The sequence below is a fragment of the Molothrus aeneus genome, chromosome 2 (genome assembly GCF_037042795.1).
Source record: "Molothrus aeneus isolate 106 chromosome 2, BPBGC_Maene_1.0, whole genome shotgun sequence".
Lineage (NCBI taxonomy): Eukaryota > Metazoa > Chordata > Aves > Passeriformes > Icteridae > Molothrus > Molothrus aeneus.
The window spans coordinates 14,836,413-14,857,433 of record NC_089647.1 but is presented as its reverse complement, the minus strand read 5'-3'; the positions used below and the strand labels follow the sequence as shown (position 1 = coordinate 14,857,433).

The 21,021-nt window shown below is 45.4% G+C and overlaps 1 protein-coding gene across 1 annotated transcript; it reads right to left on the bottom strand.

The window, feature by feature from the left end:
- Positions 1-329: 329 nt before the first annotated feature.
- Positions 330-4,737, bottom strand: LOC136567913 (somatotropin-like). Its single transcript, XM_066567716.1, has 5 exons — positions 4,683-4,737; positions 4,320-4,483; positions 3,584-3,700; positions 3,054-3,215; positions 330-530 (listed from the first exon to the last, which is right to left on the bottom strand). Exons 1-5 carry the CDS (start codon positions 4,735-4,737, stop codon positions 330-332), a joined length of 699 nt encoding a protein of 232 aa, XP_066423813.1.
- Between the last annotated feature and the right edge of the window lie 16,284 nt (positions 4,738-21,021).

Genomic DNA, 21,021 nt, shown 5'->3' with positions numbered 1-21,021 from the left:
TCAGCCCCAAATCTACTCCCAAATTCCTCCCCAGCTCCAAATCTACCCACAGTCCCAAACCTACTCCCCAGTACAAAGCTATCCCTAAATCTGCTTCCCTATCCCCCAAAGCTCCAAATATGCTTCTTTAATCCCAAATACACATCCTAAGCCCCAAATCCACCCTGTCCCATTGGATGCTCCTCCCTCCCAGCCCCTCACAGAAGCCTGTCCCACCCCAAAAAGCAGACATGTTGGCAGTAGCAGGTTTATTCTCCAGTTTTCTTTCAGAGGAATAGGGCAGCCATGGTCAGCAAGAGGCTGGAGCAGGAAGGGAACTGTCACCACTGTCAAATGGTGCAGTTCCCCTCTCCATAGCGCCGGCACTTCATCACCTTCAGGTAGGTCTCCACTTTGTGCAGGTCCTTCTTGAAGCAGGAGAGCAAGCCATAGTTCTGCAGTAGCGCGTCCTCACTGCGCAGGTGGATGTCAAATTTCTCATACGTGGCTTTGAGGATCTGGGGACCCCGGGGGCTTCGGTCCTGCAGCTCCTGCAAGAGGATTGTGAGGTTCTGGGGGAGGTGCTGGGGGCCTGGGAATGACATGGGCCACAATAACCTCATGCAGGCTGGGGCAGAGTGGCTGGGAATGACCCTGAGAGTGCTGGTTGCCAGTGGCTGAACATGAGCCCATGTGTGCCCAGGTGGGCAAGGAGCCAATGGCACCTGGCTGGCATTAGCCATGGTGTGTTCAGCAGGACCAGGGCAGTAACAGCCCCCCGGCCCTGGGCACTGCTGGGGTCTCCAGTCCTGGGGGCAGTTATGGGCCCCTCCTGGCAAGAGAGACACTGAGGTGCTTGAGCATGTCCAGGGAAGGGAACAGAGCTGGGGAAGGGTCTGGAGCACCAGGAGCAGCTGGGGAGGCTCAGACTAGCAAAGAGAAGCTCTGGGTGGACCTTCTCACTCTCTATAACTCCCTGATGGGACCATGGAATCGGGTGGGGATCAGGCTCTGCTCCCAGGGAACAAGTGACAGGACAACAGGACACAACCTCAAGCTGTGCCAGAGGTGTTTCAGGTTGAACATCAGGAAGAATTTCTTTGCAGAAAGGATTGTTAAACATTGGAAAGGACTGCACAGGGAGGTGGTGAAGTCACTGTCCCTGGGGGTGTTCAGGGAATGGCTGGACATGGCATTCAGTCCTCTGGTCTGGTTGACAAAGCAGTGGTCAGTCTTGGACTTGGTGATCTTGGAGGTCTTTTCCAACCTCAGTGATTCTATGATCTTCCACAGGCCCAGTGCCACAGTTCCCGTTGAACTTTAAATGAGAACAGGGGTTTCTACCTCCAGTCTTAAAGAATATATCAAACATGTTTTTGAGTGTATGTGTTTGCAGGAAGAGCAGTGATGCAGGGGTGATGCTACAGTGAGAAGGGAGCTGGGCACAGGGCTGCAGGGAGGGAGGAGTGTGTCTTTGGGGTTTTAAAATAAAGAGTAAGTTGCAGGGTCTCTCTGTACCTCCTCCAGTCAAGGAGACAGAACCAGGCAAATAATTCTCTCTTCTCTCCCCCTTTGTCAGAAAACAAAGCTCTAACCCAGACCCAAGCCATGTACATCTGGAGCTGAGATCTGCACTCCTCCTGTCCTGCTGTGGTCACCAGCTGCCACAAACAGGAAAATTTTGGTTAAGGAAAAGGAACCTTAAATGGGTGAAATATGATAGTTTGGCTGGTTTCTGTGTACCATTTCCTAATGCGCCCAAGCACATCCCAAATAGGGACCAAAATCATAGAATCCTGAAGTCACAAACTGGTTTGGGTTGGAAGGGACCTTAAAGACCATCTCATTTGAAGCCTCCCTGCCATGGGCCAGGACACTTTCCACTAGACCGAGTTGCTCCAAGCCCCATTTAACCTGGTCTTGAACACTTTTAGGGATGGGCAGCCACAGCTTCTCTGGGCAACCTGTGCCAGGGCCTCACCACCCTCACAGTAAAGAATTTCTCACCCACACAAAAATCTGGTTGTGGTACTGATACCTGTCCCTACAGAAGTCTGTTTACTCTCTGAGTCTAACTTTCAGAGTCATTTTAATGCTGGAAGATATAAACAATATTCCAGACTCATTTTCCACAGCTGCAGGTCTCAGAGCTCTAGCTACAGGGTGAGCCTGCCAGATAAACTTAATTACAGAATAAACATAACTGAAAAGGTGTCCTGGCAGATAATACACAATTTCATTTAAAGCAACAAAGCAAAAATGAAGTAGATTATAAAGGGGACTTAGGGCAAAGGTAGAGAGTGAATTTTTACATGGACAGATAGAGACAGGACACGAGGGAATGGTTTTTACAAAAAGAGGAGAGATTTAGATTAGGTATTAGGAAGAAATTCTTCCCTATGAGGATGGTGAGGCCCTGGCACAGGCTGCCCAGAGAAGCTGAGGCTGCCCCATCCCTGGAAGTGTTCAAGGCAAGTTGGACAGGGCTTGGAGCAATCTGGTCTAATGCAAGTTGTCCCTGCCCATGGTGTGGGGCTGGAAGGAGATAAGCTTTAAGGTCCCTTCCAGCCCCACACCATTCTGTGAATCTGTGATTAGTTCTTCCTTGAAGAGGATCACCCCACAGCTTTCAGCTCTCTGGATGCTGTAATGGTATATGAGAGAAACACCAGGGTGCAAGTTTCCATCTGTACACAGATGTTTTTATAAAATATTGTATCATCACCAAATTTGCCACATTTTGAAGTATTTTACATGGAGATGTAGCAAACATTATTTTGCTGTTAGTACAACTGAATATTTTTTTGTTGCTGGGTTTGGGAAGACTTTATGTGTGAATTGTTCTGATTCCTGAGCAGTAGTGCTTTGTGATGGGTGTTTTCTTATCCTCCCTAGTGATGAAACCCAATGTGCAGTATCATGATCTCATTATCTAAAGGTAAACAAAGTCCTAAGGATGCCACTGGTCTTCAGAGTGGAAGGTGGTGAGATATCTCAAGGATCTGTGAGAGCTGAGTGCCCTCTGTCTAGGAGATCTCTGCAATTCTATAGTCATGCTACATGCTGCAACTTACCCTCATCAGAGCTTGGATCCCTTCTTCCAGGTCCTTTAGTTTTTCATACACTCTGTCTGAGGTGCCAAAAACCAGATTGTTTGTGAACATCTTGCTTAGGTACTGCACCGGGGTCAGCCAGGACTGGATGAGAACCAGGGAAAACTGAAGAAGCTCCATGTCCTGAAATTAGGGCAAGAAAGGGTCAGAGCTGTGCAGGGGTATTTGATAGCATGTCCTGCTCCCTCTGGAACATGTGCTACCACTCCTACAGCTTCAGCAGACACAAATTTTTCTGGCTGAAGAGCACCACCCAGACCTATGTCCTGTGCAGACAATGGTTTTTCTCATGCTTAGGGTGGGAATGTGATTTACAGTGTAGCCCAGAAAAGGATTTCTTTCTTCATGCAGGGTTCAAGTAATCAAAAAGGGAGGAGAGGGATGAAGCACACTCTAGTGTTCACAGATGAAAACACTCTGTTCCTGCAGTGAAGCACAGCTGGGCTCTTCAGGCAGGCCTGTGCTTGTCCTGAGAGTGAAAAAAAACTTACTGATTTCTGCTGAGCATCATCCTTCTTCATGGGAGCAGGGATGGTTTCCGAGTAACAAAATGCTACCTGGGAATTCTTGTTTGTGTGTCTTTGGTCCTCTGGAATATAGGTGCGTTCCTATGGAGACATCCCAAATACACACAGATCTATTGCCCATGTTCTGAAGAAGATCTCCAACACTTCCCAAGCTGTTCTGAATGGTTACTCTTTGCAAGAAATAAATTATGAGGTGCCTTTGGACAGGCTTGGCAGGTAGGAATATTGTGTTGGCACGATACCTACTGGGCCTAAAGGTCTTCCTAAGTCAAGATGTTGAGGTGAACAGAAACCACATCTAAATTAGGTTCTCCCAAGGAGTAAATGACCCCAAAGGACAGCTCATGCCAGCTCCTGTCAGCAGAAGAAATTAGATAGTTTTAAGCACTCAGACTCTCCCAGGGCCAGAGGTGACCAAGACAGGAAATTTTTGTCACATATCTGTGCCATGTCCCAGCTGATCTTGTGCAGCCATAGTCCTGGGAAGGGGGGATGAGCAGGATCAGAGTAGGGGGGCAGAGGGCTAAGAGGAGGAAACAGGGTCCAGTCTGATGGGACATAACCTGTGCTATCCTGTTTACACCCTGTCTCCTCATCAAAAGAGGACAAAGCAGACACCAGTAAATGAAAGGTGTCTGTTACACAGTCCTGAAACCATCAGACTAAAGCAGAGGAGATGACCAAAGACCACAGCACTTACAAACTCCTTGTATGTCTCGGCAGCCAGGAGGTGAAGGTGCTGAGCCCTCAGCACAGCGTTGGCAAACAGGCTGGAAAGGGGCACGGTCGGGAAGGCGGCAGCTTGCTGTGGCCACTGCAGTCCCAGAGTCATCATGGCAATGGTGAGAGGAGAGAACCATGACCCTGCAGCAAAGCGCAGCAAAAGGTATTAGCCATCCTCAGGAAACTGGGTTGAGGAGGGAGTGGCACCTGGGAATTAATTCCCAGTCTCTTCTGTCCATGCTGTCTGAAGGCTCGTCTTCCTTGGTGCCTCTTGGCACCAAGAGTAAGCTTAGCCTTCTCCAAAATTCTTTGAAACCTTTTCACCAAGACCTGCCCCCACCAAGAGCCTGTGCTTCTCCTAGTGTTACCAGCACTGTATTCCTGGGTGGAGTCATGGTTGCTCCATGAAAACTAGTATGTGTCCCAATGTTTTTCCCTGATACAGTCATGATTTTCCTTTTCTCATGAAAAGAGCATGGTGCACTCTGGTTACATGAGCAAGCAGGGGATGATGAGTGCCAGGTGAAGGCCTGGGAGCACCTTGCTGTAGCCATGGTTTATGCTGTACTGCTGATGGGATGCTGGCTGTCTGCCTTGCTGGGGTGAGAGATGGTGGCACAGGATTACCTGTGCTCTGACTGGCTCTCTGGGATATGACTGCAGAATTTGGTGATCTTTGTCAGCCTGAAATGTTTTCAGCCTTTGACACCTGACTCACGCTAGTGTCTGTCTGCTGTGAAGACCACAAACTTAATCTCAGACAAATACCCCTTGGAGGAGAAATGCCCTGGAGCCTGTAGGACTTGGCCTATTCAGACTAAAGATTAATTCATGAATTAAAGTCATATTGCAGGGAAAGGTATTCTTTTTCATTGGTTTATAAATTGCCATATTTAAGTTAGGGCTGTCACAGAGTGTGTGTATCCCACCACATACCACCCCATCATTATCTCCTCTCACCCTACACACATGGCAGCACTGACAAATCCTTTAAAACTGTAATAAAAAGTACCTGGAGCCATTTCTGCCTGGTGAGTTGTTCGGGTGTTGCTTGACAGTGAATATTTCCTCCTTTCACCTGTCAAGGGGAACTGTGGAGCCACCCTTTATATAGCAGGGAGTCTGTTTAAAATGGATCTGTGTGTCTACGACCACAACAACTGTGCATCTTCTCCGTGCATAAATGCACAGCTGTTGACAGTGGTGTTGCCTCATTGCAGTAATTTATACACAAATGTACAAGTTGGGAAGGTTGTTTGCCTCAGGATAAAGTCAGTGCTCAATGATTTTGTCATATCCTGCTGTTTATCGCAAATAGAAGTTTTCTGGTCATTGGACTACCCATCCCAAGTCACATCAATGCTTTTTTATGGTGGAATTTGCTTTGTCCACCTGCTCTTTCCTGTCTGGCTCTGTAGCCTTGGCTCACAGTTCACAGGCCTGACTGACCATTTTGGGAGATTTCTGACTTAAAGCAAGTGGCAAGTTGTGCCAGGGGAGCTTCAGGTTGGATATGAGGGAAAACAACTCCTCAAAAGGGTTGTACAGCCCTGGCACAGGCTGGTGGGCAGTGGTGGAGTCCCCATTACTGGAGGGATTCAGAAGCTTTGTGGATGTGGCACTTGGGGACATAGGTCAGTGGTGTGCTTAGCAGTGCTGGGGGAAGGAACAGTTTGTCTCAGTGGGGCTTTTCCAACCTAAACAATTCTGTGATCCTGTATTTTCCCCTTTATTGTTAGTGGGGATAGAGCTGGATGGATGTTGTCAGATTAATCCTATTTCTTTCAATTTCTACAAAAATATCAAATATTCAGCGAATAGTATTGCTGAGCTAGTTTGCTGTGGGTGTGACAAAGAGCTGTCATGCCTAGGCACTTGTTTGGGTTCCAGCCTACCCACTGCAAATCCAACTGCCAGAGCTCTGGGAAGTTTCTCTCATTCTCAGCCTGTGAGGAGATCTGGTTGTGAACATCTTCCTGCTCCCAAACAGACTAAGCAGAGGCTTGCTGTGGAAAGGAGATAGAAGAGATAGGGAAGAAAAGGTGGGGAAGAGAATCATAGAATCATGGGAGAGTTTGGGTTGAAAGAAACCTTAAAGCTCATCTCATTCCTAGCCCCTGCCATGGCATACCTTCCACTAGACCAGGTTGCTCCAAGCCCAGTCCAGCCTGGCCCCACAGCACACCTACACTTTCTTTTGAGCAAAATGAAACAGAAACTCAGATGGGCAACTACAGGGGGGTCTTAAAGGCCTTTTATTCCTCATAAGGCACTGATTACCCCAAACCACACTGATTTGAACTTTTATTGGGAGTTCAGGGTCTATTTCTTTCTGGTCAAGTGATGATTTTTCTCCAGACCCTGTGTTTGCCATGCCTCCCCCAGACCCTGTGTTTGTCATGCCTCCCACTGCGGGTCCAGTTTCCAAGAGGCAGCATCATCCCTGGTGCAGCTGGAGCATAGGGTGGAGAGGTGGTTAATAAACACGCTGTGGAGAGCATGGTCTGTTCTGAAAAGCCCCTGGGGTGGAGATGCGGTGGTGTCACAAGGTAAATGTCAGTCCTTGCACAAGTGGGAAAGGCTATCAGGTATCCCGTCACCCAAGAGCCAGCAACATCTGGTTGTGTTTTTCTAGTCCAGGATATGTTTAAATAGATCAATATTTGTCAGAGATGAGCAGAGCAGCAGCACCTCAGCACAACCCACGCCCTGCTGCCTGTGAATGATGATAATATACCACTGCAGCACCTTGCACCCATGTTCTGCTGCCTCTCGCTGTCACTGGCTGGCTCTCTAGTTTTGTTAGTGAAAGCTTGGTGCTAAGTCAATGTTTTTTATGTTGTAGCCAAGCATGGAGATGCTGGGATGATCAGCCTGTGGAATTCCCCTGAGCCTTGGGTTGTCCCCAATAATTTCTGGGCATTAAATGAGAAAGAAGCATTGTGGGGAAGGCAGTGTGACTGAAGTGTTGGGCTTGGGCACACCACTGGCAAAACTATAAGTTGCATAAGCTCTTAAATATCAACTTAGCATTTTTCTAGATTTCAGACACAGGCATTTGCAACCTAAAGGAGTATCTCTTAAAATCACATGACATTTCCAAGTTCCTTTTCTTTTTTGAAAGAGAGAAAAACCCCACTTCTCTTCAGCATGTTCACACATCCACCCACCTTACCCTGAGCGTCACCTATTCTAACAAGTTTCACTAAAGAAGTGAAACAATTCTCCTTACAGGTTTATGTGCTCCCTGATTCCCAGAAACCCCTCATTTTGGGGTGGCTGTGTGGAGAGGACCTTCCCAGCCTGGCCTTACCTTCCTACCCCAACCTTCCTTACCTGGACCCTCCCGGATAAGCACAGCTGGTAAGTCCTGACCAAGAAGCCACTGCCAGCCCACAGCCTAGGCTCTGTACATTGGAGGACAATGACATGACTGACAGAGGATTGAAGTGGCAGTTGATACCTCTTCTAGCTCGCTGCTCGGAAGGTAAATTCCTTCTGGAATTTATGGATTTTGCTTAATGGAGGTAGGACTGCACAATTTCCCGGAACCCATTTGGAAAGATTTTAGAAACATAAATTCATACAATGACCAGGATTGAAGGGGGCCTTAAAAATGATCTTGTTACAACTCTGTCCACTAGACCAGGTGGCTCCAAGCCCCATCCATTTCGGCCTGGAACACTTCCAAGCAACAGCTTCTCTGGGAAACCTCTGCCAGGGCCTCACCACCCTCACAGCCAAGAATTTCTTCTCAATGTCATCCAACTCATCCCTCTGTCAGTGTGAAGCCATTCCCCCTTGTCCTGTCAGTGTGAAACCATTCCCCCTTGTTCTGTCACTACAATGCCTTGTAAATAGTCTCTCTCCATCTTTCTTGTAGTCTCTTTTATGCTAAAGAGGTCCAGGACTGCAACTCAGTCTATGCAAAACCAGCCACCCTTGTTCAAGCAGCCCTGATTCCAGTTTCCAACATGTGGAAATGTATTTTGCGATTATTTTTTTCTGAAAACCCTCCTGTTTTCTGCATCCATAAACGTTGGCTGGAGTTTTTAGCCCGCTTCCTTACTAAACCAATCTAAACCATGCTGTTTTTCTGCCTTACCAGTCAGCCTGGAGGTCTGCTGCTCATGCTCATTTGCCACATGGACCATTACCTCCCTCCCCTGCTTCTGCAATTGTTTTTCCATAATAATTACCCATAAGAAAAATCATATAGAGAGAAGTGTGCATAAGCAGTCAGTAAGACTGCTATCTATGAAGTGCAATTTCCATATGACTGGCTTGGGGTTAGGGTTAGATTAAAGGGGTTTCAGGCCCAAGAAATAATCCTACCCATGTCCTGGGGAATCTCACAGTCACTGCCTGTGCCTCAGTTTCTCCATTAGTAAAATGATGGTCCTGACACTCATTAGCAACATAGCTGGAAAGCAGGTAATGATTGCATAGACACAGGTAAATTAAAAATAAATCTCGCCACTTCTGCTGAAAACAAAGCAAAGTCAGTCAATTTTGCCCCTTTCCAGTGATTTTTTAATAAGTCTTTTAAATTGAAATGCAGCAACAGCAAGTTGTCCAGGAACAGGCAGCAGCAGGGAATAAAATACAGACTCTGGGAAGAGTAATTCATTCCTATTTTTTAGTTTTTCTCTCCACCAGTGGATCTGACATCATCATGTGTCTCCCAGTATGAGCTGCCACTCAGGAACCATCAGCCTTAACCCTCCTGGGCTGAATTTCTTGGTCAGTGCCTCTCCAAATGAATGCACTGTCCTAGGAGATGCCAGTGGGGCGGAGAGGGAAGGTGCTGAGGTCAGACCCCAGCTCTAGCTGTGCCACAGTCCCATGGAGATTCCCAAAACAGCTTCTGCTGAAGGGTTTTCTGTAGGGTGTGGAGAGGAGCCATCCCAAGGCACACAGTGTGAGGAGGACTGGAGCCTCTCCACTCTGGGGATAGACTGTGATAGGTGGAATTGTTCAGCCTGGAGAAGAGGAGGCTCTGGGGACAACTTATAGGCCCTTCCAGGGCCTAAGGGGGTTCCAAGAGACCTGGAGAAGCACTTTAGACAAGGCTATGGAGTGACAAGACAAGGGGGAATGGCTTCACACTGACAGAAGGCAGGGTTAGGTGGGATACTGGGGAGAAATTCATATCTGTCATGATGGGAGGCCCTGGCACAGATTTCCCAGAGGAACTGTGGCTGCCCCATCTCTGGAAGTGTTCCAGGCCAAACTGGATGGGGCTTGAAGTAATTCCAATAGTGAAAGGTGTCCCTGCCTGTGGCAGGAGTGTGGAAGATGTTTTTTAAGGTCTCTTCCAACCCAACCATTCTGTGATTCTATGGCTCAGGGTGTTCAGCACAAGATGTCACAGATCTGCTGACTGCTGGGTGCTCAGTTTTGGCTTGATCTTGGCTTCCATTCCAAAAAAAGGCACTTTCTACTCAAGTGGTGCTACTGGGGGTGGTCAGCAAATACAGAAACTGCTGGCATGGTTCAACTGCAATTTTTTAAGTCTGCAAGAGGGCTTGCTCAGTTTGTAATTTAATTTTGGAAAAGTCATCTTGCCGCCTGCCTCAGTTTCCCCATGTACGAAAAGGGGTTTTGAAGAGGAGTCACTTTCAGAAACATTCCCCACTTCTTCAGCTCCCAGCTAGCAGAGTTAGGAAGAACCCTTTTCCTAGGATGCTCAAGAGGTGAATTGGACCAGCCCTGAGATGGGAAAGGATGTTGTGTGACCACGTACCTGACCTCTGTGCATTTCTCAACCCATTTACAACAACAAGCTCAGAGGTAGTCATATATTACCCATTTATTAAAATGTACATTTCTGGGGAAAACCCACAGAAGTCAAAGATTTGGTCCTTCAAACTGTGTTCTGGGTAGACTGCTTCTCAGGGCATTAGGGTTGTGATTCCTTCCTTTTTGTTGTTATGGTTCACTAATGCATGTTCATGGTCTAATATCTGCTTGGTTTTGTGCTCTGATTTTCTTCCTGCTTCCCTGCATAACTGTTTTCAATCTGACTCCATCTCTTCAGACAAATTCAATCTGAAATGCTGGCAAATGTTTTCAAGTGAATTAAAAATTTGATTTATTTGGTGTTTCTGCTGCCTCAAGAAAGGCCATATATTCTCCTGATATTATGGGGAAATTGCTTTGAATATATGAGAAAGCCAAGCTCAAATTATGGTTATTGAATATTTCCATTAGCAAGACTCTCTGCAACTATGAGATTTTTCTTCTTCTTTGCTTAAGGAGACGCTTGAATGAAAACCCTGGGCTGTTTAGAACTTGACATACTCAAAATTTGGCCCTTCCTGACTCCTCAGGGTTCTCATGCACCCAGCCAAGAGCTCTCAGTTACTCCTCTCTTAAGGCATTATTTATTTATTACATTTAAATCCTTAGCTGAGATCTCCAGGACCTTTAATTGTCTTTTTTTTTCTTGAGGGTTTCAACCCAATGTTTAACCCATTCCCCAGGAAGAGGCAAGGAAAACACCCTGTTTTACTGCCTTACACTTCAACCACCATTTCCTGAGCCGCTTTCCTCTCTCTTCCTTGCGCATCAATATTTCAGTGTGCAGCTCTAATTTCAGTACTAAAATCTTGCAACTACAACCACTAGTCTCCACAGGGAAAAGCTATCTGAATTTTCATGACACTGGCAAATTCTTGGGGCAAACCCACAAGATTGCATCACTCAGTGGGGAAACCTGGCAGCTAAATCCTTCTAAGATGCCATCTTTGAAGGAACCATGGAATCACAGAAAGGTTTGGGTGAGAAGGGACATGGCAGTTGATCTCATTCCAGTCCCTGCCATGGACTGGAGCACCTTCCATTAGACCAGATTGCTCCTAGCCCTGACCAACCTGGTCATGAATACTTTCAGAGATGGGACATGTGCCATGGACATGTCCTACTCCCACTGTGAATCCCAAATGCATGGCTCGTTTCCTCTGGACACGACAACTAAATTGCTTGTGGACTTCCTGCCACTGGCTTCTCTCACCTATTGATCCCTCTTTTAAGTCCTGACTGTGACACTCAGGCCGGGTGGAAGAAGGTGCTTCGTTCAAAAAGTTCTGTAAGGGCATTAGAGATTTCCCAGATGCTTTTCAATCTTAAGAGCATCCAAGCAATTTGGAGATACACTGCACTTTGTGTCTGCTGTTTGGCAATCAATGAAATAGTCTGGATGAATTTGAGGAGAATAAACAGAATAGTCCCCCTTGGTGGAAATAAGCTTATTGCTATAGAAAAGCATAATTATACAGTGATGACTATTAAAAAAAATAATTAAATAAGGATAATTAGTACAATGCTACATTAGCTATCAGATACTGATAATAGTCAGGACCAGCTGTTGATGATGTCTCCAGACTTCAGCAATGTATTACTACACAAGACAGGTGGTTTCTGCTCTGTGAAACACCTCATGGTTTTATAGCTCACTAGTGGTCTATTGATCAGTGCAGCAGAGCCTGTGCTTTACCACATGAGACACTTCTGCTCACATCTGCTTATTTCTAGGGTAATTTCATTGATGATGTGTCAGAACAGAGTCATAAAGCCATCCAAATGCTATCAAGCACAGCTGACACCTTTATGATGCTTTTTGCAAGTTAATCACTCACAGCTTTAATGACTGAAAGGGTCATTGCTTTTATAGTCTGGATTTCCTCTCCCTTTGAAGGAGAGTCTGAGTTGCTTCTACCACCACAAGAGAAGGCAAAAGGGAAGCATTGACCGAGCAGAGGCTTAGGGAAAACAAAGAATCTAATACCTAAATTTTTCCAGAAAAAACATTACATGACAAAGCAGGGCAGGATTTTCCCAAAAGTGAACTTGGCCCTTGGGGCAACCCCAAGTTGGGAGCTGCTGGTGACTTGATTGTGCATCCAACATCTTGTAAATGTCAGACAGTGAGCAAATGGAAAGGGAATGCCAACACACGCCCAGTGGCTGGAAAGTCAGGGTGAAACTGGATTGTGGTGTCTAAACATTTCCCCAAAGAGCCTGTATTTACAAGGTTTGTCTTTTTACAGCAACAACCATGAATAACCCTGTTCATTCGGAGTGGAAATTCATGTCACAAGCTCTCTGGTTTGGTTGTGGACCACATGGCCTTTCCATCCCTATCTCCTAATGCAAATCTATTCCGATTGTGTCAGCTGCTTAAGTAGTTGGTCAGTTCTGCTGACATAACTGTCTAATTGTCCTCATTTATCGTGGCTCTTCTGGATGGGATTGCATTGTGAATTTGTAATTCAGCGCATCTCTCAGAGACTGGGGGGAGATGAGTGTCAGATGGGGAATGGACAGACACATAACTGGCTGCAAAAGGAAGTCGTAATTCATTCCCATTACAACTTCTTGGCTCCATCTAGGCTGGGAGTTTAGGCAGGCAAAAGATCTAGAAAGATTTCCCTTCTAGTAAAACCTGCCATTCCTCATCAGACAAATTACCTTGTTGGATTTAGCAATTTAAGCTTCATCTTATATTACATATGTTTTTCTAAAGGTATTTTATATAGGGTATTTAATAACATTTTATATGTGTTTTTTTAAATCCCATTTCTTAACTGTGCCATGCTTTATTTTTTTCACCTCACAACTTACCTCAATGAACATTGTCTTTCCATCCCATTTCTTTCATACAATTTCCCACAGAGTTAGTTTCAATCATAATGTTTCTCTCGAAATCATCCCTGCAGAAACACTGCCTGCAGGTGAAGGCAGATGCAAGTCAATCATAGAATGGTTTGGGTTGGAAGGGACCTTAAAGACCACCCAGTCCAGACCCATCAGCCTGGGTTACCTTGCGATCCCCTGAGAGGGCTGGTCTGGTGGTCACAGTAGGTCCCTGCCCGGGAGGGGCTGGAATTTGGTCCATCCTCATCATCTCCTTCCAGTGTCCCCAGAAAATAATAATTTATATTGTTCTTAGACCAACTAGTGGCATGAGAAACCAAAGCCTCTCTCACTTTTAGTTTCATTTTGCTGTCAGAGAGCACTAGCAAATTATCCCCATATCCTTTACTTGTCCAGAACAAATACATGAGCAACAAAAACTGTCATAAACAAAGTAAAAGCTAGTGGCTTTGAAAACATGCCATCAACAGTCTCTTTTCCCTTGTGCCATTACTCAGCATACTCCTGCTACCAAACATGCTCACACACATCTCTTCTGCAGTGGGTTTCCCTGTGTAGGTGCTTCAGGATTCCCGGATGTATTTGAGACCAATTCCATTTATCTTCCCCATCATAGTAAAACTGAGAGCAATCTGTACCTGGGATGGGGCTTAAACATTGATGAACTTGTGGGTTAAATAACTATTGGAGGTCATGGGTTTTTCCCTATTTGCTTTCCAAACTCATGTTTACATATGAGATACCTGTGCTTGTTCCTGGGTACAATTCGAACAGCCTGTGCAAGCTCAGAGATTAAACAGATGTGCAAGCTCCACCTTTTTAAAAAGTGTAATGCAGTAATTTGGTGGCTGAAAAGACCTTTGTAGACAGGTCCCAAAATTGCAGTCATGCCCATCATGTGAGGACAAGGCAGTATGTTCTCCCATGCATCCTTGAACCTCTTGGCAACTGCGTGGCTGCATCTTTCCCTCCTCTGTAGAAAAAAACAGCAGAGAGACAGCTTGGTTTCTGCCCAATGTTCTTGATTTTTGCAGGGAATGCTATGGCAAAGGTCTGGGATCTGAACTGGAAAAGCTCTGGAGATTCTTGGTGAAACAGAGCTGCTAAAGAAGGATGGAAATTCCCTCTCAGCTGCATCAGCACTTGGAGCCACCTACCCCAGCCACCCCTATGAGCTCTTCCCTCTCCTTTCTTGCCCCTCTGGTTTGATAGTCACAGGGAAAGGAGCCTTTTAATCTCTGTGCCTCACCCTGCCCATTCCCAAAACATGACTGCAAGTTTCCCTAGGCCATGCTGATGTTCTGTGCCATAACCAGGATATGTAACAGACCTTCACATGGAGGGCAGGTCCTAACTACCACCCCCTGCCTTAATCTTTTTCCTCATTCTGTATTTAGACTCCAGAAAATTTTATATTTAATTTATATGGGGAAGTTAGGCAGATGGAAGGAAATAGTGATCAACTCTATAAATAAAGGGATAAAAACCACATGCACCATAAAGGAAGTGATAATCTGGACAGGAGAGGAGGCAATGCCCTAAGGCGAAACTTACTAAAGGGAAAATTAAAGGAGAGCTAGCCAAGGCTAGGAGAAGGACTGTGGAGGGGGTTGTAATGAGATGATCCTGAAGTTCCCCTTCCAACCCAAACCATTCTGAGATTTTGTGAGGAAAAAAGAAGTTTTTTGCATTGCAGGAGCTGGCCTGGTTTTGATGTGGTACAGAAAGTCCTAGATATTCCATAATGTCATTACTGGCCAGATGAGGACCACAAAATAAATGATCCACAAAATTATGGCTTTAGCTTGAGGGTGAGATGTGCTGTGACTTCACTGAGGGGTGCCTACTGGGTGGGCACATGATTCACTACAATTATTTAGAACAGAGCAAGTATTTTCCTCAAGGAAAAAAAAGACACCACCTTATTCAGAAAGAGTTAAAAGGTTTGCTGCTTAAGAAATTTAAATCCCTTCACAGCTGTCAAAAGTAAAAAAAAAAAGTGGGGGGAAAGGGAGGGAAAATTACTGGTAGGTAGGTTCCTTCTCTTTGGCATGACTGAGACCCAAGAGAAAGGCTAACACCAGAGATGCAGAAAGTATCTTTTTCATGTCCAAAGAAATCCCTTCAAGACAGGATACACAACTCTTACGATACAGTTATTAAAGCTATTAGAAATGCCTTTGCCCAAATGAAGGTGCAAATGAGACCATATGCCAAAGTCAATAGTATGCATTTTATCTGATAGTAAATATGAGAGGACACCTGTCTGCACCTCTTGGGATGCAGCTAGAGAGGTTGGGGAGAAGCAGGCTGGCACAGCACCAATCAGGATGGGCTGCGACAGCACAGCATGTTCCCCTTGGCATTCCCTGGTAAAACACCTTCCTGCAAATTTGAATCCTGTATTTGGTCCAGAAATCACCTCTTGGCTGCAAGAAACCAACATCTGCTTGCTTTCCTTGCCGGCTCCACACATCCTGCCAGGGCATCTTGGTTAGTGAAAGGAAAGACTTGGGCATCACCAGTGAAGTACCTGTGGGTTGCAAGGCTCCTGAGATTTTGGATGGATGGGAGGTCTGTCAGATTTGCCCAAGATTTGCAGCTTTGGGTCCTTGTGAGGCAGATATCTGCTCAAACATGGTCTGAGCCAGCTCACAAGGGACGCAAAACATGGTACAGCTTTCTTCCCCAGAGGGGAAGGATCCCTGTTGCAATTTTCCATTCAAGGACAAGGACATGCTTTTGTCCAAACCCAGTTGTGTTGTTTACTCTTTGCCCAGAGCCTGCTCTGTCATTAGCTTTAAGAGAGGACCAGGCAAAAAATGTCCTGTTGTGGAGGAGGCTGGTGACTCAGACAACAGGCACAAGGACAAGGTGTGCAGCCTTTCCACAGTGCAAATATCCTCATTAATCATCATTACAAAATCCAGGCAGTCACGAGGACCATTGAATGTGACAGAATAAGAGAAGGAAGGGGAGGGAAAGCAGAAAGTCAAGGAGGATCCTTGCTCCAAGGCTTCCAAACATCCTTGGGCTGGCCTAGTGCTTTTCTAGTAATACTTGGGGAGTTTGAGGTAATACATGCCCTGATCTTCCTGTTTCATCTTCCTGTTTTATTTTTCATTTTCTGATCACTGTTGCTAGGTAGATGTGCTCAGGGCATCCTCTCTGTTTGAGGGATGGCACTGGAAGATCCACATTTTGCTATGGAGCACTTCTGAGCTTTCCTTGAATGCCAAAGGGTCAAAGAAGTAGAGAAGTGTCCAATTTTTTTTTCTCTGTGTTTCCCCCAGGAGAGGGAGAAAAAGAGAAATTGTATATGTATTTGAGTATTTCCAACCATCTGCTCCTTCCAGGGACAGCAGTCCAACACATACTCATCTGCCCAGCATGCACTGCCTCACCTGCCCGCTCAGGGTCCTGCTTCAGCTGTTTCCATGACAAGAAACAGTGAGATGTAATTGGAGGCTCTTCCTTCCCAAGTCAGTGGGATGCTGATGAAAACAAATGCAGATGCCATGTTCTGAGATACCTCCCTGCCTCTATCTCTGTCCTGTGACCTGTCCCACCTCAGCTGTTAGGGGATTTATTATCATGAAACCTCTATCATAAACATAAATAAACTTGAGGCTTTTTTCAAGGAAAGAGGCTCTGTTGAGCTGTAGATCCTCTTCTCTGCGAGATGCCTACATGCTGCTGTGACAGTCTCTTTTTTGCATGTGAGGACCCATCTGTAATGAGGCTGAGAGTTTTGACCAAGGTGAGATTTGTAGTGGAGCTGGGTGATGAGCTTCAGTGCTTCTCCTAGAGGCCCAAAAGCCACCCTTCCTCCTCTCCATGTACCCCTCGTGTTCACCTCTATGTATCTTTAGACAGATGTAACCAGAGGCGAACTTGATTTGGTTTTGGGAAGGAATCTCGACCCATGTTCAATATTTGGGCTGTAATCAAACACCAGCTTTGACCCCTCTTTTTTCCCACAGTACATCCATGCTCTCATTGCATCCATCTGCTACAAAGCAAGGCCATAAGTCTGCTTCAAACTTTTCTGCTCAAGGTGCTAAAATGCTACAGAAAGAATTCTGTACAGAGAATTCTGTACAAACAGCACAGGGCACCCATGAAGGGTTTTTACATTCACATGTAGACCATTTTCCACCATCTAGTAATCTGGATTAAAACAGACTTGTCTTGGCCACTCTGACCTAAGTTTATTTAAAACAAACTTCATCTGGGATTAAAAAAAAAAAAAAAAAAAAAAAAAAAAAAAAAAAAAAAAAAAAGCCCCAAACACACTCTTTTCCCCAGCAGCCATTTCCAGACTTTTGCTGCCATTACCGTGAGTTTCACTGAATCACAGAATGGTTTGGGTTGGAAGGGACTTTTAAAGATCCCCCAGTTCTAACCCCTCTGCAATGAGCAGGGACACCTCTAACTAGTTCAGAGTGCTCAGAGCCCCAGCCAACTTGACCTGAAATGTTTCCAGGGATGGGACAGCCACAGATTCTCTGGGTAAACTGTGCCAGTGCCTCACCACCTTCAGAATGAAAAAATTTCTTCCTCATATCTAGTCTGAATATATCCTTTTGCAGTTGAAAACCATTCACACTTGTTCTATTACTGCAGGTCCAATAAAATCTCTGCCTCCATTTCTTACAAGCCTCCTTATTCCCATGCTCCATACTGTACAAACCCAGACTGCTGGACCTCTGCCTGCATTTGCAATTTCAAGGATACTCATAGCAGTAGGGAAAAGAGGACAGCACTTTATCAAGAAATTCCTATTGGAGAGCACCGCAAGAATAGACTGAAACACAGCCTAGATAAAGCTATAGAGTCCAGGACTGGTGGTTTTAAGATGACACCCAATGGTGTGAAGCAAGACTGCAGCTAAGGTGTTCTGGCCACCAGGCCAGGAATAACCTTAAGTGTGCAAACTGTCCTTAAAAGATACCAGATTTAACTGGAAAATCAAAATAATTTTTTTTAAGTGAATGCAGGTGTAATTTCAGCCTGTGGCTGGCCTGGAACTGCCTATCCCTTCCATCTTCAGAGATGTTCATGGTGGTTTTGTAGTGATTTTTATTTTACTTTATTTTATTTTATTTCATTTCAGTTCATTTTATTTCATTTTATTGTATTTTATTGTATTTTATTTTGATCAGCGGAATATTTAAAAGACCTTAGGCAGGAACAGTGGTCCTCACACTGCCCAATGGGGATAGATGGTCATCCTCTAGTACAAAATAGGGATGTGCTTTCCATTCCTCAGAGGTGGTCTTCTGAAATTCTGGCGCTGCCCTTACTTTGGCCAAGGTAAGCACTCTGCATGCTCGGTCTTGGTATGCAGCTGATATAGGCCTGGGGGCAGGGAATGCTTGGTAACAAGTGGTCTGGCACCTTTGTATGGGATCAGTCCCTGGAGGCTGACTGTGTAGGAGGAGAGTATGCCACTCCTTTTGAGAAGGGCTTTGGGAAGTTCTTCTCTTCCATGGATGCAGTTGGATGGGTTCGGTTGAAGTTGTAGGCGGCAAGAGCTTTTTCAGCTGACATTTTTGTGAGCTGTTTTTTGCCTGATATGTTCAAGTTTGTAACTGGCTCGGTGAGAGCGAAAAGAGTTATTATTAGCACAAAGGAGTTCGTGTTGCCTTTTGAGTGTGGTGCAAATACGAGTCCGCACTTGGAAGGAGAAGATCAGCGAACTCTTTTTGTCCTGACAAAGTTGATTGGAGAACAGTGACATTTTCAACTTGGATCTGCACTGGGTGTGGATTAGAGTTAGGCGAGGTGAATGTCCTTTTAAAAATTTGTTTTCTTTTCAAGTGGACAGCGTCATCATGTGGTTGTTTTTATGAGTGCTCATGGCGCCCAGGAAAAAGCCAAGTGTTTTTCTGTCCCGTTAGTGTGGGAGCAGTTAGGGTAAGATCTCTGTTGTGGATCCTGGCTCTTTGAGACCGAAAGAACATGACCGGGTATAGCGCTGGGAAGGAAAACAAATCATTTTATTGTTGGCTGTGCAGCTGGTAGGCTGCAAAAAAAAAAGGGAATTCTAACTCAGCTCATTTTCTTCTAGGACTTTTTTCTGTGGGACCAGCTGCTGAATATTTCTACTTTTGTAACTGCTCTTTGGCCTGAGATTTGGATTGTTTGTCCTTGGTCCCCAGCTAGAGAAGGAATTGTTTTGTCTACCTACACTATGAAGAGAGCTTACTAACTCCTACTATGAAGCTCAGAACTACACACTAAAGCAGTACAGAATTGAAAAATATAAAAGCTAAAACCCAAGGCATAGGCCTACCAACCGAATTCACCGTGGCAGTCATAAGGATTAAAATTCAGCAAGAGCTACTTGTGCTGCTACCTATGCCTCTTCCAACCCCTCTGTGGAAACAATTGTGCCTACCTTTAGGCTCCAGGATCAATGGTAAATGCAGTGGAGAAGGCAAGGACAGGTGAGTTTGGTGTGGTTTGCATGGGGCATGTGGAAGGTGCAGCCCTGCACCTGGCTTTTACTTCTAGAGCCTTTTTCTATTAGAGCAGCTAGTGGATGCTTGCAACAAAGACATGAGAGTGAAAGAAGTGCTGGCAGGTCTATCTGGGAAAGAAGATTCATTGTATGTTTCCATGTCAGCCTTCCCCTCAGAGCAGCCAACAGCAGGAAACCTTTTATGAGCAAAAAAACCTGTGGATGTTTTTCATTTTTTGTCTGCATATTTAAGCCTTCCAAAGCACATTCTTCAACCTGCAGCTGTTCATGCGAAGTCAGAGTTAACTCTTCTGATTTGTGAGACCACAAAGCAAATATTTTTGGCCTCTGCGCCCCATCTGTGGAAATTTTTACACGGGGGTGAGTTTTGGCAGCATTTAAATAGTTATCAAAAATCACTCCTGAAGAGCACTTAGGAGCATTGTTCTGGCCTGGTCACAGAACATATTCATTGCTGGGCAGCACGGACGAGGCTCTCTGAGGTTTGGGAACACACTGAGGCACAAACAGGCCATGCCTCTGATCTCAGGTCACAAACAACCTGTGAAAAGTAGATATTATATGGCACTACACAGATATTTACTATATGTATTTTGTTGTATTGATTAGTAGAGCCGTATTAACATTTTAATAGTATGATAAATGTAGTTTTGTAGTTAAAAGGTAACTTTTGTATTTAAAATAGGAACTATGTAAGTGGGATATTTTTTTTCTAAAAAAAGGAAAGAGGTACTCGCACCAGATAGCAGCCACAGGACACCTAAATCTTTCAGAAAAAGAGAATTTTTATTGCCCCATTATCAGAAGAACCTGACTTCTTCCTACCTCGCTCAGCCCTTAAAACGCCATTAGGATTCAGAGGAAGAAGTCGACACTGACCAGACAGAATCCTGTGTTTGAATGCAATTTATGCATCATGTATGAGGTGTATGAATACGCAACAGGCTATTACTTTTAAGGGTTAATCCTTTGTTAATGTGTGTCCTTTTTCGGGCTTATGCTGCCCAGAAAAAGGTACCCGGACCGTCCGTAACTCTTTGTTTCTATTGTCTCATATTGTCCTAATCCAAATTGTCCAAATTATTATAACTCCAATTGTATTATTATTTTTATAACCATTTTATTATTATTAAACTTTTAAAATCTTAAAAACAAGTGACTGGCGTTTTTCCCACAACCACAGTTTCAATCCCACTTTAAAGACAATCTCGATTTAAATCACGGCAGGAGCTCCCCTCGAACACCGCATGATCAAAGCGGCGCAAACAACACCGGCGCCGCCTTTCAGCCCTCCGGTGTGACACCGGTACCGGGTCACGCCACGGCTGCCGAGCAGGACAAAGGCAGCGGGAAGGCAGAAAAGAGAACACCGGAGTGAGACACAAGCCGCCACCACTCCAGGAGCCGCCCGCCCCGCTCGGGGGCGGTCGCAGGGGACGAGGGGCCCCGCCCGGCTCCGCCTGCCCTCTTCCCCCGCCGTGGGGCTGACCCGCCCCCGCCATGAGGCGGACGGCGGCTCCGGGCTGCAGCCGGC